We start from the raw sequence: 27736 nt of genomic DNA on the forward strand, positions 1-27736 counted from the left end.
TCTTTGTATACCTGGTGCATCCTTTTTGCAATGTTTTGCGATGGCCTAAAGCAGGGGTAGTCAAACTGCGGCCCTCCAGATGTCCATGGACTACAATTCCCAGGAGCCCCCTGCCAGCATTCGCTGGCAGGGGGCTCCTGGGAATTGTAGTCCATGGACATCTGGAGGGCCGCAGTTTGACTACCCCTGGCCTAAAGCTTTGAGCAATAAAATTGATGCTGATGATGGCTTACCTCGGCCTCACCTAGTAAAGGCAGCATCTTGTGGTTAAATGGGCCCAGTTTTGGCACAAGAGTGGTAAGGCAGCCGTCTGAAAGCTTTGCCCATGAGGCTGGGAGTTCAATCCCAGCAGCCGGCTCAAGGTTGACTCAGCCTTCCATCCTTCCGAGGTCGGTAAAATGAGTACCCAGCTTGCTTGCTGGGGGGTAAACGGTCATGACTGGGGAAGGCACTGGCAAACCACCCCGTATTGAGTCTGCCATGAAAACGCTGGAGGGCGTCACCCCAAGGGTCAGACATGACTTGGTGCTTGCACAGGGGATACCTTTACCTACCTACCTTTACCTACCTCCAAAATTGGAGGCTCCCTGAGAAACAAGACCAGGTCACTCTTAATTCCAAATTTGGGGAGACAGTCAAATACGTAAGACTCGTTTTCAAAAAATCAATTGCGTGAAAACTTACTACGGCTTCAGCCTCCAAGGAGCAGGTTACAGAATCCCTGTGCCCTGGGCCCCGTGAACCGACTCTCCCAACACCCCTCTTTCAATGTATCGCCTTTTATGGTACCCTCTCCCAAAAACATCTTTTTTTTTTTAAACTTCTCTGTTTCACACTGATGGAAGCACCAGATGTTAGCAATCTTCCCAACAATGCAAAGAATTCTACCGTGAGGAGGGGGATGGGGAAGGAAACCGCATTCCCAGCATTCCTTTGGGCCCAACGCACCAGTGAGGTGGGAGGGGGGTGTTAAATTGCATTGGGCACTGGGGGGGGGGGCTGATCGGCAACAGGGTGTAGCCAGAAAGACGTGGGGGATGGGGGCGAAATGCCTGTTTTGCTAGATATCCGCTCTGACTTTCTTTGGAGACCTCACAGCGTTTCGTGGCCTGGCCTTTCTTGGATGTTACATTAGTGCAAATGTTGTGGTTGTTTTAATTTTAAATTTTTTAAAAACGATACATTTATTATAAACCCAAGCTTCAAGCAAAATATCACACCAGGGATGACTTGTCTATCGTCCTGTATAGAAAGATTTATACAGGCTGTATAAAAGATTTCCAAGGATCTACCAATATTTTCATTATTTTAATTTTCTTTATTGCATTTATTAACCGCCGTTCTCATGCCGTACAATAACATAGGCAAATACAATCGTCCAATAAAATAAAATGTCTAACAACAAAACCCACCCTTCAACGTTTCTGACTCCAGGGCCCATCTTGACCAAATGCCTCAAAACAGATATTTGGAGGAAGGGCCAACAATATCTTCCTAGCCCTGGCCTCAGCCAAATGTCTGGCAGAAGCACTTTGTCCTGCAGGCCCTGTGGAACTGAGTTAGTTCTGGCTAGGCCCTCAGCTCTTCCAGGAGCTCATTCCAGCAGGTAGGGGCAAGGACTGAAAAGGCCCTGGCCCTGGTCGAGGCCAGATGTAAGTCATTTGGGCTAACCTATTAAGAATTTGCAGAGCTAAGATATCCATGCACAATCATGGTCTATATATGATACGTTTAGATGTCATGATACATGATTTTATATTTTATTATGTTGTTTTGGGTTGTTATCTGCCCTGAGCATCTAGGAAGGGTGGCTTATAAGAATAAAGATTTATTCATTATTTATTTATGTATGGTCCTTGACGCGTTGTGAGATGTGGGAGCTTCTGACATCCCCTTTCACCCGAGTTTTCCTCTGGTTCTGGAACGATTAGCCCTGTTTTCCAAAGGGGGAACTGCGAATTGGGAAAACTCTGTTGTTTTTTAATTTCTGAGTTTGGCAAGCAACATTTGCCACAGCTTTTGAGTGTACTAACTCAGGGTTTAAGGTAAAGGTAAAGGTATCCCCTGTGCAAGCACCGAGTCATGTCTGACCCTTGGGGTGACACCCTCTAGCGTTTTCATGGCAGACTCAATACGGGGTGGTTTGCCAGTGCCTTCCCCAGTCATGACCGTTTACCCCCCAGCAAGCTGGGTACTCATTTTACCGACCTCGGAAGGATGAAAGGCTGAGTCAACCTTGAGCCGGCTGCTGGGATTGAACTCCCAGCCTCATGAGCAGAGCTTCAGACTGCAGACCACTCTGTGCCACAAGAGGCTCTAACTCAGGGTTTATTTTTATTTTATTATTAAATTTGCATCCTGCCCCTCACTTGCATCTTGGAGTGGCTAACAGTATTGTTACAATACAGCACAAATGGCAATAAAATAATAATAATATTCAGCGAACTAAATAAAAAGTAACAGGCTTCCAACTTCATTGGTCCTGAGTGAAGGTGCATCCAGCTGACCTGGGAGCAGTGTTATGATGGAGAAGGGACAATGTTCCTTCCTTCCTTCCTTCCTTCCTTCCTTCCTTCCTTCCTTCCTTCCTTCCTTCCTTCCTTCCTTCCTTCCTTCCTTCCTCCCTTCCTTCCTTCCTTCCTTCCTTCCTTCCTTCCTTCCTTCTCACTCCACCTCCAATCTCCTCCCTCCCTTCCTCCTTCCCTCCCTCCTTCCTTCTTTCCTCCCTCCCTCCATTCTCACTCCACTCCCAATCTTTTCCCTCCCTCCCTCCCTTCCTCCCTCCCTCCGTCCTTTCCTTCTTTCCTTCTTTCCTCCCTACCTCCCTCCCTTCCACTTTTATACCACCCTCCCAGTGAGCTGGCTGTTTGTCCTTCATATTTGTTATTTATATAGAACACATTTTATGCCACCTCTTCTGTTCTAGGCTGCTTACCATTAAAAGCCATAGTATAGAAAAACCAAGATATTAAAAATCCATTTATAAATGGTGTATGTGTGCAGGGCGGGATTTAGGGACAGGGGACCACCTAGGATTCTAGGCATTTGCTGAGAGCATCTATCCTAAACAATATGAAAAACTTGATCTAACGCAGGCGTGACCAAACTGTGCCTTTCCAGATGTCCATTGACTACAATGAGTCCCTGCCAGGCAGGGGATTGTGGGAATTGTAGTCCATGGACATCTGGAGAGCCATAGATTGGCCACCACTGATTTAACGGAGAGATACCAGCTGGGATGTCCTGTGATCCTGGCCATGCTCTCTCTCCACATACAGTGATAAAGCAGTCTTGATGTGTGATTGTGTCAATGTTCTCTCTGTGTGGTGTTTTTAGCAGTGTTTAGGATCACAGGTGACTAGGTATGGAGGCAGCCATCAATATCTGTGTGACATCATTTCTAGGGAAATCCTGGAAGGGACGTCACACCCCTCTAGGAAACTCTGTGGTTTTCATGGGTTTTCATGGAAATGATTCATAGAAGTGATATCACGCTGTTGACCTCAGCACGATTTTTCCGTATGGCAGGATCTGGAGGCGAAGGGCTAGCAACTCTTGCGGGAACAGAAACATACATTAGTGAACATACCAAAAGAATCTTGACACAATCATACATGGGATCAGATTGTTTTCGGGAAGAGCATTTTATCAATGTCCACATCATATTGACAATGCAATTCCTCGATAGATCTTCCAACAGCTCATCTGGTTGGACCCAGCTGCCTTTACAGAAGCCATCTTAATCTAACATAACACAAGAGTTTATTGTTGACTTTAGCATTTTGTCTTTAAGACTCAAGAGCCTTTGTCCTTGTGGCTGCCGCAGCACTTGGCTATCGCTATGGAATTCTTCTTAATCTACCAGTTATCCCCACCCCTTGTGGTAGTAAATTTCCCAAGGAAAAAAAAATATCAGTCTTCAAGCGACTAGCCATCAAATGAATGGAATGACCCCCTGATCCTAACTAGATGGCAGAGGGATTAAAACAGTTTTCTCTCCCTACACATTCCATACCCTACCTCCAATAGTATGAAAACCTTCCTCATCTCCCTAACGTCCTCCTACTTCTTTCTCCAGTTCAATCTTGCAGCGTGAGATGCATGAATGGCGGCAGTTGCAATGAGGACTCATGCATGTGCCAGAAGGGGTACACGGGCACCTACTGTGGCCAGCGTAAGTATTGGCCTATGCATTGCTCCTGAAAAACGTGTGTGCAGATTCAGTCCACCCTTTGGTGAGCCAGCATGGTGTCCTGATTAAAAGAAGCAGACAGTCCAATTCAAGAGCTGCTCTGACTTGTCTGGGATGGAGTTCTGGGGGGCTTTCCGCACCGGGATCCTTGTAGCAAATTGTTTGCTGAACGAAAAATCGCCATTTAAAATAGTGGAATTCGTCATTATGCATACCTGACTTTGTAGTGGAATCCAGTTGCGTTTCCATCGTTTCCCACAGGCTTCTGGTCTCAGCAAAAATCGCTAGAAAGGAAGTGCTATTGCCGAGCTCGTCCCGCCCCTGGCTGTCAAGCAGCCAATGGGCAGCCGTTAGCATGCTCCCAAACAGCCCCTTTCCCTTTAAGAAAGGTTTTTTTTTTTTAAACACACCCATTGCAACGAATATGTGTTGATTCGTTGCAACGGAGACCCATCCAGCTGGCAGGTGTGTTTGAGCTGTCGTTTCATCGTTGCCACGCTCCCCCGAGTGAAAAAAAAAAATCCCCCCCCCTCACGGGCCCAATTTTCAGCTGAAAACAGTGTAAAAATTAAAGGGAAAATACATCAGCAAACGGGCTTCTCTGTTGTTTGTGCTTTAGTGACTAAACAGCTCTGGGGAGGGACTGAAGCCGGGAAAGCCTCTAAACAGAGGCTCATTTGGAGAAAAAAAAATGGCGATAGCTTTGCCGGAAGATCAGAGGAGAGAGCCAGGCGGAGGGACTTTGTAGAAACCACAACAATGGTAACGCACAGAACTTTCCCGCTAGTGTTGCAGTTTGGTTGCAGGAGTGTAGCGCTATCCGGAGGGTGAATCCACTTTTGGGGATTTCCCTGAAAGCGCTACAAGGAAGCGCTTTTTGCGGATCGGTTTCAGGTGTGTGGCAGATTGTCAACGACGTTGTGCATAACGGCAAATCAGTAGCGTTTTCAATTGGCAACCATTGTGCGATTTTGAAGGTGTGCGAAAAGCCCCTGGGAATCTTGAGTCTGAACCTGGCTTCCCAGGCCGGATGAGAGGAAGCCCCGGAAGCACCCCCTCTGTTGATCACAGGGGCTTCTTTCTGATGAGCCAAGGTTTCCACCGGATCTGGAGAACTGGGTTTGATTTCCTCACTCCTCTGCATGCAGCCAACTGGGTGAACCTTAGTCCAGTCACCGTTCTCTTAGAGCTGTCGAAGTTCAACGTTCAAAACTTTATTACAGTCGTTCAGACCAAGTTATATGAAGTTAATACACAAAAGACCAAAAGAATATGGTCATTTAACATAATACAATTTAAAACAGAACATAAAATAGAACTTAAAACTATGCTCTCTTAGAGCTGTCACTGCAGAGCAGTTCTCTCAGACTGCTCTCGGACCCACCTACTGCATAGGGCAGGGGTAGTCAAACTGCGGCCCTCCAGATGCCCATGGACTACAATTCCCAGGAGCCCCTGCCAGCATTCGCTGGCAGGGGCTTATGGGAATTGTAGTCCATGGACATCTGGAGGGCCGCAGTTTGACTACCCCTGGCATAGGGTGTCTGTTTTGGGAACAGGAAGAGAAAGATGTTTGTAAGCTACTTTGAGATTTCTTGGGGTAGGGAAACGCAGGGTATTAATAAACCAGCTCTTTTTTTTTGAGAGCCAGAATGGTGCAGTGGTTAGGAGCAGCAGCCTCTGACCTGGAGAACTGGGACTGATTCCCCGCGCTTTCACATGCAGCCAGCTGGGTGACCTTGGCAAGTCACAGTTCTCATAGAGCTGTTCTCATCTAGCAGTTCTCTTAGGGCTCTTAGCTCCCCCTACCGCACAGGGTGTCTGTTGCGGGGAGAGGAAGAGAAAGGTGTTTGTGAGCTGCTTTGGGAAGCTTTAGGGTAGAGAAAGTGGGGTATTAAAAACCAGATTTTCCTTCATTTTATTACGTTAGATATTTGTACCATGCTTTTCTTTCCACCGGGCGCCTAAAGCGTCTTGCAACCTGATTCCTCTCTGTCCTCTGTTTTATCCTAATAACCATGATCCTTTGGGGCATGTCAGGCTGAGAGAGAGGGACTAGCCTAAGGCTGCCAAGTAAGCTTCCATGGTCAAGTGGAATTTGAACCTGGTTCTCCCAGATCCTAGTCTACAGTTGCCAACCTCCAGTTGGGGCCTGGAGATCTCCCGCTAGTACAATTGATCTCCAGACGAGAGAGATCAGTTCCCCTGGAGAAAACAGCTGCTCTGGAGGATGGACTCTTCTGGCTTTGTCCCTGGTTGTGGTCCCTCCCCAAACCCCACCTTTCTCAAGCCCCGCCTCCCCCCCCCCAATCTCCTTCTATTTTCCCACTCAAGAGCTGGCAAATCTATCTGAACCTGACCCTCTTGCCAGGCAGGATCGAGCCTGAAAAGCCATCAGCTTCTTTCCCCCTTCCCCTCGGAGTTGGATTTCTAAGTCTACAAACTGGATGTTGGCCCAGCCCCGACAGGCAAATGGATGTTTGATCTGGGGTGCTTCCAGAATCGTCATCTTCTGGATTTCATCTCAGAATTAGAGTTCTAAATTAAGTCGTCTTGTTTCTAAAAGAGAGCCAGGGCCCGAGGAATCCTCTGTTTGTCTGGTGGGTTTTTTTCTCCCCCAAATTGCATCCTCCTCCAAGTCTCGTTTATTCGGTTTTTTTTAATCTTCCTGCCTCAGGCCCGATGCTCACGTGTGCCGTGACAAAACATCACACAGGAGGCAATCTCAGTATGTGGCTGTACATGCAGGCGTGCCAGGAGTATTTTCCTGGCCTGCTGACTAATGCGCACCTCTGCATTAGAGCATTGACATAGAAAAAGACACCAAACTGGTGCACGTCGGCACACCCTTCTTTTTCTGTCCTGTTGTGCCAGTGTGACTGAGCGCATGTGCACATCAAATCACACAACAGAAAACTCTGGCTGCAATCACCTGTACAACTGCATCACAATTATTTTCGGGATTATAATTTATTTCTCACACGTCACGTGCATTGTGTAGCCAGAAGATCCTGGCCACCAGGCAAGAATGGTTCTGACGTGGTTTGCGATTGCCTTGTCCTGTCATAGCCCCAGCATTCCTCTGAGGTCTCCCATCCAAATTCTAGCCAGGGCCAACCCTGCTTAGCTTGATGGGATCCATTCTTATATTTATTTAGAGATATACGGGGGTGGGGGGGATAGAAAAAAAATACTACTTACACTAGTTACTGTTCATAGAACAACCCCCCCCCCCAATTTCATAGACAATAGATTTGAAAGTTTATATCCTGTTTGTTTACATCCAGTTTGGTGTAGTGGTTAGGAGTGCGGACTTCTAATCTGGCATGCCGGGTTCAATTCTGCACTCCCCCACATGCAGCCAGCAGGGTGACCTTGGGCTGGTCACAGCACTGATAAAAATGTTCTGACCGAGCAGTGATATCAGGGCTCTCTCAGCCTCACCCACCCCACAGGGTGTCTGTTGTGGGGAGAGGAAGGGAAGGCGATTGGAAGCCACTTTGAGCCTCCTTCGGGTAGAGAAAAGCAGCATCTAAGAACCAACTCTTCTTCTTCTTCAGTAATCTCGGGGCTCTCTCAGCCTCCCCTCCCTCACAGGGTGCCTGTTGTGGGGAGAGGAAGGGAAGGTGATTGGAAGCCGCTTTGAGCCTCCTTCGGGTAGAGAAAAGTGGCATATAAGAACCAACTCTTCTTCTCCTTCAGTAATATCAGGGCTCTCTCAGCCTCCCCTCCCTCACAGGGTGTTTGTTGTGGGGAGAGGAAAGGGAAGGCGACTGTAAGCCACTTTGAGACTCCTTCGGGTAGGGAAAAGCGGTATAGAAGAACCAACTCTTCTTCTTCTTCTTCTTCTTCTTCTTCTTCTTCTTCTTCTTCTTCTTCTTCTTCATTAACCCCGTGATTGAAATCAGTGTTGATTCTGTGGTTCTCTTTGGCCTCACATTGGCCTCCATTTTCTTCTGATGATAATTTACTATGTATTAAATAGCCAAGCTTCGCCCTTGTCCCGTATTCTGTCAATTTGTTTAAAAAATCTGTACACATGGTGCGTTGGCCGAGGGAAACAAAATGACGGGAAGGAGACAAGGAGCAACGAATTGTGCACAATCCAGTTCTGGGATTAAGTTGTGATTCTCCAACGGAATCCGATATGACTGAGTGGAAGGTGGGTAGAATACACGACAAAGGGAATCTATTCATCGCTCTCTCAAATCCAGTCCCTTTTGGGTGGCTTCTTCGGAAACGACATCCTGTCTCTTTTGAACTCGTAGCCGTCTCGGACTGCGGTAATGAGAATCTCAGAATCCGGCTTTCCTCCCCATTCCCTGCTGGAAAGCTGTGCTTCCTGGCAAGTCTTGCTTGATTCTCGTCCAACGCAACCTCCCTCATCTCCCGCTCTCTCTCTCTCTCTTTTTGGTCAAACAGCTGTCTGCGAGAGCAGTTGCCAGAATGGAGGCCGGTGCATTGGACCGAATCGGTGCGCCTGCGTCTACGGTTTCACAGGCCCACAGTGTGAGAGAGGTAAGCAATGCATCCATGTGGGACTGCGTTATATGTGCTGCTTGTGAGCTCTGAGAATCTTTATGCCGTCTTGCATCAGAACCGGACGATTCAAAGCCATTTCTGGCCCGGAGAAATCCAGGGGTGGGGTTCCCTTTTATGGAACGGATTCAGCCCCCGCTGAAGCCTAATACCGGCTTTCTCAACCAGGGTTTCATGAAACCCTGGGGTTTCTGTGTAGGAAGGGGCTATGCAGGCCATCTAGTCCCTCCCCATGTCCATGGCTAAACTACTCTGACTGTGAACAGTTTTTTCCCCTGATATCTAGCTGGTACCATTCTACAAGTCGTTTAAACACATTAAGTGGGCCCTAGCCTCTGCTGCCAATAGGAACCTTTCCCTGCCGTCTTCTAAGTGACAATAAGAGAATACAGAAAGTTGATCGTAAGCCGCTTTGAAACCCCTTAGGGTGGAGAAAAGCAGAGTATTAAAAAAGCTGCCCCACTTGCCATGCTGCCCCGCTGGCCTTCCGTGTTTGGATTTTTATTTTGGCAACTTGTGTGCCTAGCAATGAGTACGCATTGCCACACATAGGTTTCAATTTTTTTAAAAAAATCACGCTAGACCCACTAACCTCCGATTGGTTGCCTCCATTGATTGACAGTCCGAGGAGCAGCGAGCAAAAAAACACATTGCTCTCTCTTGTGCCCTTTTCACCGCTAATGATGAGGGGGAAAGACGAGACGCAGCGGCAGAGTGTGGAGGGGAGAAATAGCTCAATTTACTATCCCGCAATTGTGGGTAGGAGACATTGTGTGATTTGGCCCTCTGTGCAGAAATGGCCCACCTCTTCTTCTGTGCGAGTACTGAACTGTATGGATGCCAAACCCTCTCAAATATCCAACCAGGAATTGGATCGGAAGTACCAATTTTATAGAGAGATCCTTCTGAACTTGACCTCTTCCAACTCCCCACCCTCTGGCCTTGTTTGTGCAATGAAAACAAACCATTTGCAATCCTCCATCTCCCCCCCCCCTTTCTATTTTTCTTTCTGGATTTTGCACGCTGCTCTGTTTGCCAGAACTCTGTTATCCTCCCCCGCCACACATGCTTCTGTCTTAACAATGCCTAGGTACAAAACTTGGTGTGAATCCACATACTGAGATGTCAAGAGTCTGTTTTTGCATGCCATTTTTATTCATCAGTGTACAACAGTGCAGGCATGATTTGGGACACCGGGACAATCTCTCCCAGCAGCTGAATGTAGTTGTTATTTATTTATTAGATTATTAGATTTGTATGACCCCCCGCTCTCAGAGAGCCAGAGTGCCCCGTAGGATCAATGGGAATGAACAGCAGACACCACAATTGTACTTTAGGGATGCCAGTCTCCAGGTGGGACCTGGGGATCCCCTGGAATTCTAGTTCATCTCCAAAGTAAAGAGATCAGTTCCCCTGGAGAAAATGGCTGCATCGGAGGGTAGACTCTACAGCATTATACTCCACTGAGGTCCCTCCGTGCTTCAAATCCCACTCACTTCTGGCTCCACCCCCAATGCTCTGTCAGAACAGCTCTATCAGGGCTGTGATGAGCCCCAAAGTCACCCCCTGGCTGCATGTGGAGGAGCGAGAATAGTTGGAACTGGCTATTGCTCTCATGGAAACGAAAGCCATTTCTGCCCCAAATCCAGATCTTTATGTGGATACAAATGGGTCCGTAATTTGGCCTCTTCAGTACCGCTGCGGTGCAAAGTTGCCTTTAGTTCCATGGCAAGCAAGGTAGCAGCCCAGGATGAGGAAATCCCAGTGGAGCAGCAGATGATCTCATCAGCTCTCAGAAGCTAAGCAGGGTGGACCCTGGTTAGTACTTGGTTGGGAGACCACGAAGGGTGGCCAGGTCACTACATCGAGGCGCAATGGCAAACCATCTCCTGCCTTGAAAACCCTACAAGGTTGCCATAAGTTGGCAGACTCCCAACAGTGCTTATCACCCTCCAAGGTTTGTACCTGCCAGGAGCTTCCAGCCATGCCCCCCCCCCCACACACACACCAATTCATTGCCCCACCCGCTCTGCCTAGGAAAGACGGGCTGATAAGAGCTCATTTGATCAGATCTTGGAAGCTAAGCAGAGTTAGCCCAGGTTTGTATTTGGATGAGAGACCACCAAGGAAGTCCAGGGTGACCGTGCAGAAGAAGTAGGAGTTTTTTTGTACTACGCTTTTCACCACCCAAAGGAGTCCCTAAGCGGCTTACAGACCCATTATGCATGGCAGCAGCTACGCCGGGCTGCCGCTGTTCTGTTCTGTTCTGTTCCCCGTGTGTGCATGGGGAAGGGGCTCCCCTGGCGCACTCTGGTTGTGCTGACACAATGGCCCCACGCACACAACGCAGGGCTGGAAGTGCCAGGAGTGCTCCTCTGCTGCCGCGGTTGGGGAGTTCAGGGGCATTGGGCCCCTACTGCACGATGGTCTCCCACCATGGTGGGGGTGGGGGGACGCCTCTGTCAGCTCCACTTAGCCACGGAGCTGGCAGGGGCTAGAGGCATCCCTGCAGGTCGGGGGAAGCATCACGCGTAGGTCAGGGGAGGAGCTGGGCCCAAAAGCCCGAAAGCCCGGCTCCCCTGTTTATACACACAGCTAGCCTGACCTATCCCTCTCCTGCGCCCGCAGCGATTCCAGGCCTGTGGAAGAATCTGCATTTCCTTAATGTAGGTCTTCCGAGGGCCTGGGTCAGGCCAGGCCTCGGATGATGGCAACATCATGCATAATCATGGATTTTCTCCAAAGCCCTGTTACCACCATCACGGGCATTCTAGCCCGTGCATAATTGGTCACAAAGACCTTTCGTTTCCTCTCTCCACAACAGACAACCCATGAGGTAGATGCGGCTGAGATAGCTTGGAGAGAATTGCTCTGTGAGGGCATCCCTAGGAAAAGTGTGACTAGCCCAAAGGTCACCCAGTTTGGACTAAGATTTGGGAGACCCAGGTTCGAATCCCCATTCTGCCACAGAATCTTGAGCTACTCATGTCCTCTCAACCTAATCCACCTCACAAGGTCATAGGGAGGGTAAAATGGAGAGGTATGTAAGCCACCTTGGGCCTCCTTTAAGGAGAAAGGTGAGGAATACATGAAGTAAGTAATAATAAATTAAGCCCGTAGAGGAGAAATAAGGTTACACTGATGAGAAGGAAAGAAACTGGAGCACCCTGCTGCTCCGTTGGGATTTCCTCATGCTCTTTAATGTAAGTCAACAGGTTAGACTTGCCAGGCTGTTTCCCAGCTCTACATAACTTTTTTTTTCTTTATTAATGAAGTTTACTATTTTTCATTTGGACTTGTCACTGAAGAAATAGTGTTCTGAAAGCATTTATAGAACTGGGGAACGCTCTGGCCAGCCTTCTACCTACTGGCTAACATTACGAGCTGTGAAGAAATTCTAATGATGCAGTTTGGTGTTCCAATTTTTCCCCCTTATTGGTGTAGCTTTTCTCTTGGATTGGCTTTGCTTGTGTGTCTGCTTATTGTAACCTCCAGGTCGTGGCTGGAGGTCTCCCGCTATTACAACCGAGATCAGTTCGCCTGGAGGAGATAGCCTCTTTGAAAGGTTAACACACTACTGAAGTCCTTCCCTAGGCTCCACCCATCCAAATCTCCAAGAATTCCACAACCTGGTGCTAGGTGAAGTCAAGGGGTATTATCAGACCTCTCCCTAGTTTTTCTTCCTCTGTCTAAAAGTATTTGGAAGGAGGAATTTTGGTTGTGGAATCATCTCAGGGTGGATACTGCCCCCCCCCACATCCATGGATGGATCCTATTGCTCCACCCCACGGCTGCTTTTCAGGATCCAATTATGTCAAGCATTCCAGTCCTGGAATTCGTAGGACATGTGTCTTTTATTCGGTCCTGTGTATATCGTCGAGATAACTTAATTTCCAAAAGCTATACAAAAAGAATAAGTTCGATGGCGTTGTTCCCAGAACCCTGGGAAATGCAGTATTTAAGGCACTGGATAAGGCCCCAGCGCTTCCCTCTCCCCCCCCACAGGCCTCCCGCCCCCAACAATCAACATTGCTTGGGGAAATCATACCCATGAAACCAGTTTGCAACCGGTTTCCATTTGGCACTGTAAACGGATTCCTCTTCTAAGGGGGGCTTTTGTAACCAGACGGCTTTTTGATCCAGAACACATGGCATGGATTTGGGGGGAGGCTGCACAGTTTGTATATACGTGTGTTTGTGCAGGCGTTTGACTGCTTCGGAAGGGATTGTGTAATGTACGAGAGCTTGGAATCAAAAGGGGGGTTATTTTCCCTCCCCCTTTTCTTTCTTTCTTTTTTGCAATGCTTGTGGTGAATGCATTTGGCCCCGACTCAGGGTCAGAGATGAAACAAGACTCACAGCTGTGTGTATACTGTCTGGCTTCTGCCAAGACAAATGGACAGAGATAGGAGGAAGGTTTCAAAGCACCCTTTCCTTGCCGGCTCTCTCTGGCTTTTAGCATTCTGTTGAAGCCTCTCCCTTCTGGCTACGGTTGCCAACTTCTAGGTAACTGGAGATTTCCTGAGATTACAATGACTTTCAGGTGACAGAGATAACTTCCCCTGGAGAAAATGTCTGCTTTCAAGGGTGAACTCCATAGGGATATGCAACAAAAAAAATAAAAATTCAGACCATTTCAGATTCAGCCTAAATCAATGGACTGAAATCAAAGCAGCCGAAGCCCCTTCCAAAGTGATACGGAATCATTCATATCAATGAGAAATTTCCCCTTTTCATCTATTATGTGATCTGGGGTGAGGTTTGTTTGAGGTAGAGGCACCAGATTTGCAGCATAGCTGCAGAAGCCTCTCCATTGGTGGTGGTGGGGGGGGGGGAGAGATTTTCTGCTCTTGCCTCCCCATTGGAAACAAAGGAGTTCGGATGGGGCAACCTCTTTGGGTGCCCATAGAATTGCACCCCCTGGTCCAATCTTTTTGAAACTTGGGGGCTCTTTTGACGAATGGCGCACACAGCTACACTGTGAATTTGGTGCCTCTAATTCAAATTTCTGCTTCTAGAGACCACAGAATAAATGGGAAAGGAAAATGTTGGTCCCTTTAAAGCAGGGGTAGTCAAACTGCGGCCCTCCAGATGTCCATGGACTACAATTCCCATGAGCCCCAGGGGCTCATGGGAATTGTAGTCCATGGACATCTGGAGGGCCGCAGTTTGACTACCCCTGCAACCGCCCGATCTCCGCATGGCCAAATTGCCACCGAATCACAGTTTGTCAATTCAACCAGAGCTGATTTGGGCATTTCAACAACAAGAGAAGGTCGATTCGAACCAGCTTTGAACTGTCTGAACCGAATCGTGTTTCGTTTGTTTGTCTATTAGACTTTTGGCTTGCCCCTCCCAGAACAGCTCCTGGCGGGTAACAACGATCAGATAAAATCCCAGTATGTCATTTTGCTCCGCTGAGATCCCTCTCCATCCCAAACCGTGCCCACTCCAGCCCCATCCAGTCTCCAGGTGTTTCCCAACCCAGAGCTGGCCACCCTAGCCGCTCCTGAGTAGCAGAAACAGTTTTCTGAGCTGAGATGCAGCTCAACATTACTGCAGTAACAATGAGGAAAACTCCTGTCCGCTATCCGGAGGACTCGTCTTGTAAACGTAGAGTTTTATTAGAAACGTATGTGAGCGAGGTTGCAATGGAAGAATATCCCTAGCCCGGAGTGTAGTTTTCAAAAGGGTTGAGTTGCAGGGGGTTGGGAGTGATGCACAGGAGACACTGCGAAGGGTACCATGGGGCACGCAAGGCCAGGTGATGTTGGCATGCAGACGAGATTTCGAAGCTTCCAGCTCAAAGACAGACAGCTGAGTGTAGTGAAAGATTTGTGCGATCTGAAGAGGAACCAGAGCAGCAGTAAAGTAAGAGCAGCGGCCTCTTTCAGGAGGACTGAGTTTGATTCCCCACTCCTCCTCTGCACGCAGCCAGCTAGGGGACCTTGGGCCAGTTCCACTTCTCTCAGAGCTCTCAGCCTCACCTACCACACAGGGTGTCTGTTGTGGGGTGAGGAGGGATAGGTGATTGTGAGCCACTTTGAGATCCTCTTCCCATGGCTGGTGTGCCTGAAGAGAAAGTGCAGCAGCCACAGGAGTTCCACGTGATTGTTTGCCCACGGTTGTCCTGCCCCAGTCTCCCAGAATGGGTCACCTTGCTCCCCTGGACCTCCGGGGCTGTGACTTTTTTTTTTTTTAATTGCCACTTCTATATTAATGTACTGTGGTAACAAGAAGTATAGCCGATTCTCTGAATTCTCAGCTTTTTAAAAGTCTCTAGGGCAGGGGTAGTCAAATTGCGGCCCTCCAGATGTCCATGGACTACAATTCCCAGGAGCCCCAGGGGCTCCTGGGAATTGTAGTCCATGGACATCTGGAGGGCCGCAGTTTGGCTACCCCTGCTCCAGGGGCTAGAACACCCTTTCTCAACCTTTTTTTAAAGCATCGATGGTGTGTGGGTGGGCAGAAGGGATTATATTGGTGCTTGGGTCTCGTGGTCCTTTCTTTCATGTCCAGGGAAATGCAGATTGCCACCTTGGGGTCACGAGGTGAATTTCCTCCAGGCCACCCTGGCCAGGCATTCTGGCTTTTTTTGAGAGGGCTCGCATGGGCATGGAATTGGAGTCACTGTGTGTGGGTCAATAGTTGTGAGTTTCCTGCATTCTGCAGGGGGTTACGCTCAATGACCCTGGAGGTCCCTTCTAACTCTATGATCCCATGATCCTTTCTCATGCATGGTGGCTTGAACTGAGCTAGACGGGAGCCTGCTTCGTTCGACAGACGTACTGGAGAAAAGGATGGCCTGTTGGGTCTGGATGGGAGTAGGGAAGGAAATTTGGTTGCTGGCCGAGGCGCTGCAGTGACAGGATGCGTGCAGGATGCGAGCCAGTCACCTGACATGAATGAGCATTGGCCCCAAAAGGGCTAGCTGGCTGGTGGGTGGCTTCTGGCTGTGGTCTAGGCATTTGGGACCAGCACAGTCTGTTGGGCTGCATGCACATTGATGACGCAGTGAGGATCTATTGCAGGGGTAGTCAAACTGCGGCCCTCCAGATGTCCATGGACTACAATTCCCAGAAGCCCCTGCCAGCATTTGCTGGCAGGGGCTCCTGGGAATTGTAGTCCATGGACATCTGGAGGGCCGCAGTTTGACTACCCCTGATCTATTGCATGCCATATTTTACCATTGAGAAGCCCCTGAAACAGACATCAGGCTTTGAGAAACCCTGGAAGTGATGTCATCAGGCCACACCCCCGGAAGTCACATGTGACCAGAAGTAACATCCCCTAGGACTTGTACAGTCCTTCTGGGGGTGGGGCCTTCCCACCCCCACCGGGCCCATCATTTGCCATTTTCAGAGGAGTGGGTCGGTTGACATGACCATATATGGTCATATCACCTGATAATTAAAATAATAATGATAATTAACTCCCACCCAATGCATTGTGAAACCCCAGGGCTTCACAGATTCCTGGTTGAGAAAGCTGCTATAGCAGGAGAGTTTTTGCCGGCAACCCACTTTAGTCACTGGAAGAAAACCAAATCCTGGCCTCGTATGATATCCCTTCGGGGAGGAAACCTGGAATTGATAGCTCTAGGATTCACCAGAAATGTTGTGGCTTACCACAGAGTTTCAAGTGATTAGAGACATGTGATGTCACTTTTAGTTCCTCCACAAGGAATGTCACCCCCTGTACAATGGCAGACCTCCCCCATGGTCCTATCTCCTGCAAGGTGCCAGGTATCATCTGTCAATTGTACTTGATGGCCCAGGACACTGAAATGCCCCGTGACTCCTAAGCCTGTTCGCAACAGCGTACAAAGAGACCTGGGAGATGGCGTTCCTAGTTCGAGAACCGGTATCCCTACCAGGGTTGTGTGCTTCGGCGTGGTTCGGCCACCGCGGCGATCACCGAGTCCTGAGGCGGCCAGCGCCACGGCACAGAGAGAAGGGGTGGTGGTGGCCTCCTCTCCACGCCACGGTGCTGGCCGTCTATGTGCCACTTCAGTGATCACCAAGGAGGTTGAGCCGTGCCAAAGCACACAACCATAATCCCTACTGGCCTTCCCTGTCCTTAAACCTCTCTGCAGTTAAGAGAAAACTGTTTTAAGATGAACAAAGCTTGGTCCAATGGCACCCTGAAGGTCAACAAAGTCTTATTCCAGAGCCTCTTGTGGTGCAGGGTGGTAAGGCAGCAGACATGCAGTCCGAAGCACTGCCCATGAGGCTGGGAGTTCAATCCCAGCAGCTGGCTCAAGGTCAACTCAGCCTACCATCCTTCCGAGGTCGGTAAAATGAGTGCCCACCTTGCTGGGGGGTAAACGGCAATGACTGGGGAAGGCACTGGCAAACCACCCCGTATTGAGTCTGCCATGAAAACGCTAGAGGGCGTCACCCCAAGGGTCAAACATGACTCGGTGCTTGCACAAGGGATACCTTTACCTTTAAGCCAGCCTTTCTCGAATTTTTTACCATTGAGAAACCCATGAAATGTTCTGGAGGCTTCAAGAAACCCCAAAAGTGGTGCACTCATGCAGAATACGGTTGGGAAGCAGAGCTGTGGACACGCCCACCCTCCCCTTCCCACCCCTTCCATGTCTATCACTGGCCATTGCGGGTGGGGGGGGGATGACAGGACCATATACGATCCTATGACCCAATAAATGCGTAACAACTTTAAAAAATATATTAAAAATGAATTAACTCCCACCCATTCAGGAAACCCTTCCAGGGCCCCCAGGGGTCCATGAAACCCGGGTTGAGAAGGCCTGCACTAAGTGATCACGATGGCTTGCATCTGAAGACGCGTGCATGCACACAAAAACTGGGACCGTGAATAAAACGTTGTTGGTCTTTAAGTTGCCCCTGGACTCAAACCTCCTGCCTCTGCTTCAGACCGTTGCACGGCGCTGGCTGCGTCGGGAGTGGACAGCCGCTTCGGGCGCCGAAGTGCTGCCCACCTGAATCTGTTTTAAAAGGGTTAACGAGTGGCATTTATTGCCCATGTAGATTGTAAAAATAAAATTCTTCTGGTGCATGTTGGCATTGTTCTCAAGACAGAACTGATTTGCTTCATAGGTGCCCTGGGTGTGCAAAAGTGCACAGAATCTTTTTTTTGGGGGGGGGGATGGTGGTAGCCACAATTTTGGAAGCGCTGGGAACTGTTTTTCCTACAAACCCCCACCACACATCTGTTAAACCATGCGGCAAAATATGCGTTAATTGTGGCAAAGCTGTCGCTGGCCAACGGCTGGAAAACGAAATGTGTTTCCAATCGATGGACTGTTTTTTAAAAATGTACGGGATGTGGTGATGCTGATTAGACAGACGGCACCAAACGACTCTTGATGCCCCCTCGTTTCTGTTGCTTCCGTGCCGAGTTTGCTAATGAACATCGTCAAGCCACCCGTGCGCCAGTTCTGGCATTAATTTTAGAAACGCCAACCAAAAATTGTGGAGGATTGGAATGCAGCACCCAGCGAGGCCATGGGCCATTAAGCTAACAGGACGTGGGGAATCCACTCCTCTCTACATTTCCCTATTATTCTTATTATTTGATTATATTTTAATAGTCTTTGGGAATGGGCTCCAGGTCTATGGTTGGCTTAAATTTGGGGGCCCTGGCAGGTGTCTTTCTGCCTGGACGAGATCGCTGAGGCCGTTCTTCCCCTCCTCCTCCGTTTCTTTCACTCGTCGCCAACAAAACCACATGCCTGAGGATGGGGGCATTTACAGGAAGGGAAAATCTGGCCCGGGTCCCTTACGAGGCCAGACATTCCAAGGGCTTGAAAAAATACGCAGAGGAAATAAGCATGTGAGACGTATATCGGGCTCTTTTTCCGGTCTCGGTTATACAGTTTCCTGACACAAATCGCCCGGGCATGAAGGTGAAACCTGAGAGACCCTGGGCCGTGTGTAGAACTCAGTTATGCTCTGTGCCATTGTTAAAAACAATTTTTTTTATTACTCCAAAAAGAAGGGACGGGGACTCTGGAAGCACCTTTTGGGGTGGGTGGTTCTTGAAGCCCTTTGAGATGAAAAGCAGCTGTTGTAGCAGAGCGGACCACAGAATGCTCAGACGGTGCTGCTTGGAATGGGGGTGGGATCTGAGCCTTTGAGAAGGAATGCGGTGCTTTTGGTGGGACAGTCTCCTCAGAAAACAAAAGAGCAGTCCCGCTGGATCGAGTCCGCTGTCCTGCCCACAGTCAGGTCACCATCTATATATCTAATAGCAAGAGTGTGACCGCATCTGCGGATACCAAAATCTATGAATTGGGGCTTCCCCCATACTCCCCCCAAACATATAGTTCTGCAAACTTGAGAGGACACCACAGGTTTGCGGAAAAATCTGGAAACTTAACCAAATACATTGTTGGAGTTATATTCACCCCCCTCCCTCCAATACTGCCTACAGCACCCGTATTCCCAGGCAGCCCCCCATCCAAGTACTAACCAGGCCCGACCCTGCTTAGCTTCCAAGATCAGATGAGATCAGATGTGTACAGGGTGGTATTAGCCTGGCCAAGAATAAGTCACAGGCCATCAGTCATTTCCACAACCAGAAGAGCAACCAATATGTGCCAGTGGCTTTCGGGTTTTTTCAAGCTTGATACCTTGACTGCTCTGTGGGATTCCTGTATCCAGTCTCTGAGTAAAGAGGCTAGCTGTATGACTGCGGCCTTCTACCGCAGAATTCTACCTAGTTCTGTAACCTATTTTACTTCATGTGCTGAGCTGGGCCTCCCTACTATTGAATCTCGTGCTTGGATTTTATCCATTAAATATTGGCTCCATCTGTTTTGTAGTGCTTTAAATAGCCTCCTTGCACTTCTACCACCTGACCATTATGCTTCGAAACGGTCTCAGGCCATAGCCTCTAAAATAAACGCTGTAGGTATTGACCTTGACTCCTTAGCCAAGTCTGGAGAGGACCATCTATTCCAATCCATCTAAAGAACATTCTGGGATACTGACCTCCAGGTAATTCATGCTGGGGCGGGGGCGGGGGGGGGGGCGTGTTCTCCACGAGCTCTTGGTCTATCCTATATCCCAAACTCTATGGCACATTATTTTTCCAACCTAATAATACGTTCATCTCGTGGAGCATTTCTGTTAGCTAAACTAAATGTATTTCCCTCTGCAGTAGTTGAAGGTAGGTAGAAGAGAAATCCCTGTAAAAAAAGATCTTGCAGGTATTACTGTATAGAACCAGACTCAATTGGGCATATTATTTTGCGATGTCATGATCTGATTTCCCCGCTTCTACCTTCCCCTCATGTTGCAGATGTAAGGCCTCTTAATCTGCCACTAGCCGATAAATGCTTGGAGACCACTGAACTGGTAGCCAAGTTTTTATCTGCAGTTTTGGCCCACAGGACAAAGTCGTCCGTGGCACTGGAATGGGCACTTTTGTACCTCCTGTTCCCTGGCCATCTGCAATTTTTTTTTTACTGCTTTATAGATCTGTGTCATAGAATTATTTTGTGTGCTGTTTTATATCTTGGATGCCATTAAACGTTTTTGTATTTGAATTGTAAAAAAAAAATACTGCTCTCCAGACAAGCTCAGAGAATGCAACTCCCAGAAGTTCAAAGACGGCACCCACCTGTGGCCTGGTTCCAGCAGTCTGAGAGCCTCTCGGGACCCAGGGCAGGCCAGACAGTGGTTGTGTGAGCATCCCAAGACCAGCAGTGACTGTGCCAGAGCTCTGGATCCACAGGGAGCCCAGTGAGAAAGTGGCTGGGAGATGAAACTCCCCCTCCCACAAACCCCACAGGCCCCCACTTGTCCTTTCTTGTTGGTTGTCTCAGATACATTGCTTCTGAACAGGAAGGTTCCATTTCACTAGCATGGTTAGTAGCTAGCTATTGGTCGGGCTTCCTAACAGAACAAGGATCGATTTAAACTGGCCTCCTGTTTCCAATAGAGGACAGCCCACCCAACACCCGCAGGTGGTGAACGCAGAGGTCACAATGCAGCCACGTGGCCAATGAGAATCCTTTCCTCCCTAAATCCTCCCAGCTCCCTCTTAAATCCATCTAAGCCACTGATGATCACGGTGTCTTGTGGCAGTGAGTTCCACAAACTGACCACTTGTCTTTTTAGCATTACTTCCCTCTGCGAGGGACCTGATGCGAAGTACCCTAGAGATTCATCTTAAGCAGACTTATATCCTTTCTCCATCCATGAAACTCAACGGTCTTACAAAGGTGTGACTATGCTTAGGTCAGCACTGTGCACAAAGATCAAGGGCAAAGGGAGATTTTGTCTCTTGACACTACAGTTAAAGCAGAAGGGTTTCATTTTCTTCCCTGTTCACCTGGACTCCTCCAGGGCAGATAGTGGCCAGCTTCCAGGTGGTGGCTGGCCATCTCCTGCAATTACAACTGATATCCAGGTGATGGAGATCAGTGCACCTGGATAAAGGTACTGCCTTGGAAGGTGGACTCTTATGGCATTATATGCCACTGAAGTCCCTCCCCAATCCCCGCCATCTTCAGCCTTCACCCCCCCAAATTTTAGGTATTTGCCAAACTAGAGCTGGCAGCCCTGAGAACAGCACTCCTAAGGCGAGCAGGATCAGGGCAGGATCAGGGCCAAATAAGGTTGCGAATCCCTCCAACTGAGAACTGGAAATCTCTTGGAATGACAGCTGATTGGGAGGTTTCAGCCGATTGCTTTCAATAAGAAAACTCCATCTGCAGGAAGATCTCTTTATTGAAAAGAACAAGGGTTCTAGCTACCTAGAAGCTTTGCTAAGACTAATGTCTGTTGCCCTGCTTTAACCTCCAAGTCCCCCCTGCTCCCTGCCCACGAGTCTGTTTGGGTGCAAAGATTCTAGGATGTCTTCCTTCAGTTAGCTGGAGAGATAAAACTACCCTTCAGGGCCTCTGTATAGATAGCAGCGCCAGGCAGCAGAAAAGGACAGGAAATCCCCCTACTAATTTACTAGCCCACTACAAGTATGCAAACATAGTGATGTCAGCACGCCAGGAGCATTGGAGGGGATGACACTCTGGTTTGGGGGCAAAATTCTATGGTTTGAAGCAAATTCTTACATCAAGTTTTGCCCAAATGCCAGCCACGTCCCCCCCCCCGGCAACCCCAGCCTTCTGACTTCAATGTCACCATTTTGTGGCACTCCTCCCCACTCCAGGAACACTGCCTCCTATCTCCTGCCAGCAGTGTCGAAGACAACCCTGTCTACAGATTACAGGGATCTTTTGGTGGGAGGGCTCTCTATGGCATTATCCTCTGCTGAAGACACTCCCCTTGCCAAATCTTGGCCTACCAGGCTCCACCCACTCTGCCTCCAGGAATTTCCCGAAGCGGAGAGAGCAACCTTGGCCTGCTGGCCTGTGGAATGTTTTCAGCATGGTGCAGTGAGGCTCTTCTGCCCAGGGAGAAAGGAGAGTTAAGTTTGCTTTCCTCTGGCCAGTAGAGGCTTCCCAGCGAAGCAAGCCCAGCAGGGAGGCTGGCTGGGTTTTGCAAGGCTCATTCCTGTGCGAGAGGTCTTGGCCAGGCCTCCTGCAACCTGTGTCCCACTGACCTCCTTTCAACCAGCGGGGCAGCTGCCAGTCCCATTCTCCGGCTCTGTTTTGAGAGAAAGCCTTGCCTGCCGTGCGAGAGGGAATCTGAACTGAGGGTAATGCAGCTTTTCGGAACATGTTTGTTTTAGGAAAGAGAAAGAAATTCCTACGGATGGGGATGGGGGGTGGGGGTGGCGGCTGTTTGTTGAGGGGAAACCAAGCCAAATGGCAACCGAAGAACAGACTGAGCTGCAGGCAAGCCAGCAAAACGGCACGAGTGCGAATCCAATGCAATGGCAGCCTGAAATGATCCAGGGGGGGGGGGGCTTTCCACGTTAGAAAAAAAAGATGACTGCAATGGAGAAGGAACTTTAGTGTTGTTGTTGTCAGCCGTTCGGTCATGTCCAACTCTTGGCGATCCCATGGCACAGCCGCTGGCACAATCCTGCACTGCCACCCTTAGCCAAGCAATGTTCTGGCTGATGTCCATTCTGATCGTGTCCAACCACCATGCCCTTTGTCGACCTGGTTTCCTTTTTCCACTCACTATTCCTAGCAAAATTGCTTTCTCTATTGAGTTGGACCGCATGATATGGCCAAAGTAAGTGAGCCGGAGTTTCATGATTTTACCTACCTGTGATAAATCAGACTTTATGCGCTGTAGTAGTTCCTTGTTTGTGACTTTGCTATTCATGGAACCCGCAGAAGCCTTCTGCAGCACCAGAGTTCAAATGAATAGATTCTTCTCTTGTCCGATTTTTTCATTGTCCAACTTTCACAGCCGTGACTATTGGAAATATGATAAATCTAACTAATATATACGATTGGTAGTCAGGCTTATGTCCTTGCTTTTCCATGTTCCATTTAAGCTCTTCATTGCTGAGCAAGCCAGAGCAATTTGGCATTTCATTTCCATACAGTAATTGCCACTCACATCAATTGGTGATCTAAGAAAAATGAATTCTTGAACGCATTTGGTCTCTTGACTATCAATTGTTATTGTGACATATCTGTTTTTTGCAGTGATTATTATTTTTGTCTTTTTAGCATTTAAGAAAAGGCCGAGTTTCTTACTTACTTCATTGACCCTTGTAATCAACTGTTCTAGGCCTTCCTTAGTTTCTGATGCGAGGGTCGCGTCATCAACATACCGAAGATTATTTATATTCCTTCCTCCAATCTTAATTCCAGTGTTTGAATTAAGTGGCTTCATGGTTAGCGTAGAGCATGGGTAGTCAAACTGCGGCCCTCTAGATGTCCATGGACTACAATTCCCATGAGCATTTGCTGGCAGGGGCTCATGGGAATTGTACTCCATGGACTTCTGGAGGGCCGCAGTTTGACTACCCCTGGCGTAGAGCAACTGCATCAGTTTGGTCAAATGCACTGGCACCCCCAAATTTTGCAGGGCTTCCCACAAGTTGTTGTGATCCACCCAATCAAAAGCTTTCTTGTAGTCAATATCCTTCTGATATTCCTGTTACTTTTCCAAAATCCAGCACAGGTTTGCTATGTGATTACGACTGTGTCAAACGTACAGGAAACTCACAACAAACTGCTTAGTAAAGAGTTTTATTGGATAGTTCTATACACAAGAGACTGAGAAGTCAAATCTGACCAGAGGCCAGATTTGCCCCAGCTTATCAATACATTTCTCCCGCCCAAAACTTGACAGTTCCCAAGGGAGGGGGGCAGGAGAGAGAAGGAGAGAAAAGACATATGTGTAACATAAACAGGCTTTCACTCTCACAACCTTGAGGAGGTGACAACAATGCCGTGAGCCCACAACAAGATAAGGTTAACATAACAACACTACTCACTTTTATGGCTAAGAAAACTACAAGGCCTGGAGCAAGCAGGCGCCAGGTCCAATAAAGCAATATAACTGACATGGAGGAACTCAGGCTAATTTATGACAGAGATTCTACAATCCTGACATCCCTCCGCACTAAAATTAACTTCCCTCCCCCAGCTAGCCAGCATCCACAGGACGGGGAATCTGAGTGCAACCAGCTTCCCCCCCGGATCCTAACGCAGCCACCACCCTTTTGTCAAGTGGGGGTTGTGGCCGAACGTGCTGGACGGTACAAGTCCAGGAACCACTTGGCTGCCTTGCCCTCCAGGGCTTCCCCTACAAACCGGACACGCTCGGCGGCGTCAGTGAAAGTGAAGCCCATGTCCATCATGTAGGCTTGGAGGTGCACCAGGAACGTTGGAAAAGCCGTGTGGTCCCCCGAAAACTTAGCCTTGAACTTGTAGGTGTTCCGCATCTCCACTCCCCAGAGGTGGGGAGGTAGGCGTCCCGGTCCCCAGCCGGCCTGGGCCCCCGCCGGGGCCAGGGGTGGTCTTCCCCCACGGCCGATGCCTCGACCCACGCCTGCCGCCGCCCTCGCATCCGCTGCCGCTCTTGCCGCCGCCGCTGCTCGCGCGGCCGCCGCCGCCGCTTCTCGCGCTGCCGCCGCCGCTGCCGCTTCGGCCCCCGCAACGTTCGCTGCCGCTGCTGCTGCTCCGTCTGCTGCTCCTGCACCTTCTGCCGCTCCAGCGCCTTCTGCTGCCCCGCCGGTCCCGGCGTCCTCGCGCTCCTCGTCCTCTTCTTCCCTCCGCGCCCTGGCCAGGGCCGCCGCCTCGGCCTCCGCGGCTGCTTGCATCGCGGCCGTTTCGCGTTCGCGCAGGGTGAGCAGCCCGCCCGATCTCTGACTCCCCGGATCGCGAACGGCTCCTCCGCTGTACACCTCCCGCAGCAAGCGTTGAGTGCGGCGTTGCTCCTCCGGATCCAGTCGACTCGAAAGGTCCTGCAGCCAGTTGGTCACCCTGTCCAGCTTACTCTGCAGGTCCTGCGTGTCACCGGCGGGCTCCAGCCCGTAGCTAGGCATTCCAAGATTCTCCGGCCACTGCTCGTCTCCAGTTGGTCGGTCATACTTCGATAAACGCCTGCGTTCGGTGACGTGCCTTTCCAAAAAGTCCTCAGGCCCAGGAGTTGCTCCTGTCACGGCCCTGAGGATGCCTGAGCTGTACGGTCCTGCCACGGCACCGTCGCCCTGGGAGAGGTCCCAATCCAGACCCTCTCCCTGCTCAGTAAAAGAATTTCCTTCGCCCTGCATGGTGGCAGGTGAAAGGAGTTGTCAGATTTGACTTAATGTCAAACGTACAGGAAACTCACAACAAACTGCTTAGTAAAGAGTTTTATTGGATAGTTCTATACGCAAGAGACTGAGAAGTCAAATCTGACCAGAGGCCAGATTTGCCCCAGCTTATCAATATATTTCTCCCGCCCAAAACTTGACAGTTCCCAAGGGAGGGGGGCAGGAGAGAGAAGGAGAGAAAAGACATATGTGTAACATAAACAGGCTTTCACTCTCACAACCTTGAGGAGGTGACAACAATGCCGTGAGCCCACAACAAGATAAGGTTAACATAACAACACTACTCACTTTTATGGCTAAGAAAACTACAAGGCCTGGAGCAAGCAGGCGCCAGGTCCAATAAAGCAATATAACTGACATGGAGGAACTCAGGCTAATTTATGACAGAGATTCTACAATCCTGACAGACTGCCACGCCCCTGCCAAAAGCCAGCTTGAACTTTTGGTAATTCTCTTTCAATGGTTGTTGCTATGCATTGTTGTATGATTTTGAGAAGGATCTTACGAACATGAGAAATGAGAGCTATTGTATGGTAATTGGAACAGTTTTTTTGAGTCACCCTTTTTTGGTAGTGGGATGTACACCGATCGTTTCCACTCCTCTGTCCAGTTATTGGCTTCCCAGATTTTCTGGGACAAAGCTGTAATGGTTTTGATTGGTCTCAACAATTCCACAGGTATGATGTCAATGCCTGGTGCCTTGTTGTTTAGCAGTTGGCTCAAGGATTGTTCAGTTTCGTCTTCAAGAATGGCCGGTTCAAGTTCTATTTCTTTTTCTTCTTGAAAACAGTGAATTTCCATTCTGCATGCATACAGTTCTTCTGTATGCATTCTGTGTATTTCTCCCATCTGTTCCTGATGGTCAGTCAGTTCCTTCCTTTGTTTATCTTTGATAATGCTTTGGCAACCAGCAAATCGCATTTGGAACCTCATTACTTGTGTGAAAGCATTCCTCGTGTGTCCCTGTTGTAATCTTCTAACAGCTTGCATTTCTGATTCCAATAAGCTTCACTGTCTATTCTTGCTGCCCTTTGAAAACCTGGATTTAATGTTCTTGCTTCCTCCCTTTTGTCTGCAGCTTTTGCTGCTTTTCTACATTCAGCTATTCTTATAGTTTCATTGGAGAACCATTTTGATCTTTTTTTCTGGCTTCTTGTGTGGCATGTGGTTAACTGCTGCTTGAATAACAGTTGATTGGATTTCCTGCCGCAGTTCATCTTCTCTGTTGTGTGCAATAGTTGAAATCAATTTTTCACCTCCACTGCATATGTGAGCAGAATTTTATTTACGTTTAACTTCCCTAACCCTGAGGTTCTCTTGATGTTGCTGAGTTTTGTTTTTAGCCAGTAACAGTTCATGATCTGAACCTCAGTCAGCACCTGGGTATATTTTGACAGCAAGGATTGAACTGGACCTCAAGTTCAGTTGAACCAGCTAATGTTGAGTGTAAAATAAGATCTATTCCCAGGACCCACCTGGGGACCTGGCCTTACAAGTGGGATCGGGGTGGTTTACAACACTAAAAAATTAAAACAGTTTCAAACACAACTCACCTTATCTAGGAGATCAGTTGAAACCACTTGGAGGTTGACAATCCTATAGAATCATAGAATCATAGAGTTGAAAGGGACCTCATGGGTCATCTAGTCCAATCCCCTGCACTATGGCAGGACACTCACATCCCAATCACTCATCTACTGTAATGATAGCTGTAACCCCATGATAGCTAAATGGATCTTCCATGTCCTTTGGTGAAGTACCACTGAATACCAGATGCTGAAGACACTTATAAACTTCTGTATTCAGAAGCAGTCAACCTCTGGTACCCAGTGCTAGGTCCTCTATGCCCTGTGGTTGGCCCTAGAGTTGCCAGTTATGGGTTGGGAAATACCAGATTTGTGGGGTGGCGGGGGAGAGAGGGACCTCAGCAAGGTATAATGCCACGGAGTCCATCCTCCAAAGCAGCCATTTTCTCCAGGGAAACTGATCCCTGTAGTGTGGAAATGAACTGTAATTCTGGGGAGATCTCCAGGTCCAGCCGGGAGGCTGGCCATCCAAGCTGGCCATCCACGACCACTGGTGGGTCACAGTGTGAAACAGAATGTTGGACTAGACTCAGGGGTGGTCAAACCGTGGCTTTCCAGATGTCCATGGACTACAATTACCCTCCTCATGGTAATTGTGCTCCATGGACATCTGGAGAGCCACAGTTGGGCCACTCCTGGTCTCTAGACAAGCTTTCTTGTAGTCAATATCCTTCTGATATTCCTGTTACTTTTCCAAAATCTGGTCTGACCAAGCAGAGCTCATGTTTTGTTCTTACTTTCA

General features: G+C 48.8%; 1 protein-coding gene and 1 pseudogene across 1 annotated transcript in view; one reads left to right on the forward strand and one right to left on the reverse strand.

The window, feature by feature from the left end:
• The window catches only part of FBN3 (fibrillin 3), a 215551-nt gene that overhangs the window by 23210 nt on the left and 164605 nt on the right, over nt 1-27736 (forward strand). Inside the window, exons 5-6 of the mRNA XM_077331715.1 lie at nt 4079-4174; nt 8615-8710. Coding sequence (XP_077187830.1) covers nt 4079-4174; nt 8615-8710 — 192 coding nt within the window. The remainder of the gene's footprint in view (nt 1-4078; nt 4175-8614; nt 8711-27736) is intronic.
• LOC143836959 (5S ribosomal RNA) lies at nt 19142-19259 on the reverse strand (annotated as a pseudogene).

This window comes from Paroedura picta, chromosome 4 (genome assembly GCF_049243985.1).
Source record: "Paroedura picta isolate Pp20150507F chromosome 4, Ppicta_v3.0, whole genome shotgun sequence".
NCBI classification, from domain to species: Eukaryota; Metazoa; Chordata; class Lepidosauria; order Squamata; family Gekkonidae; genus Paroedura; species Paroedura picta.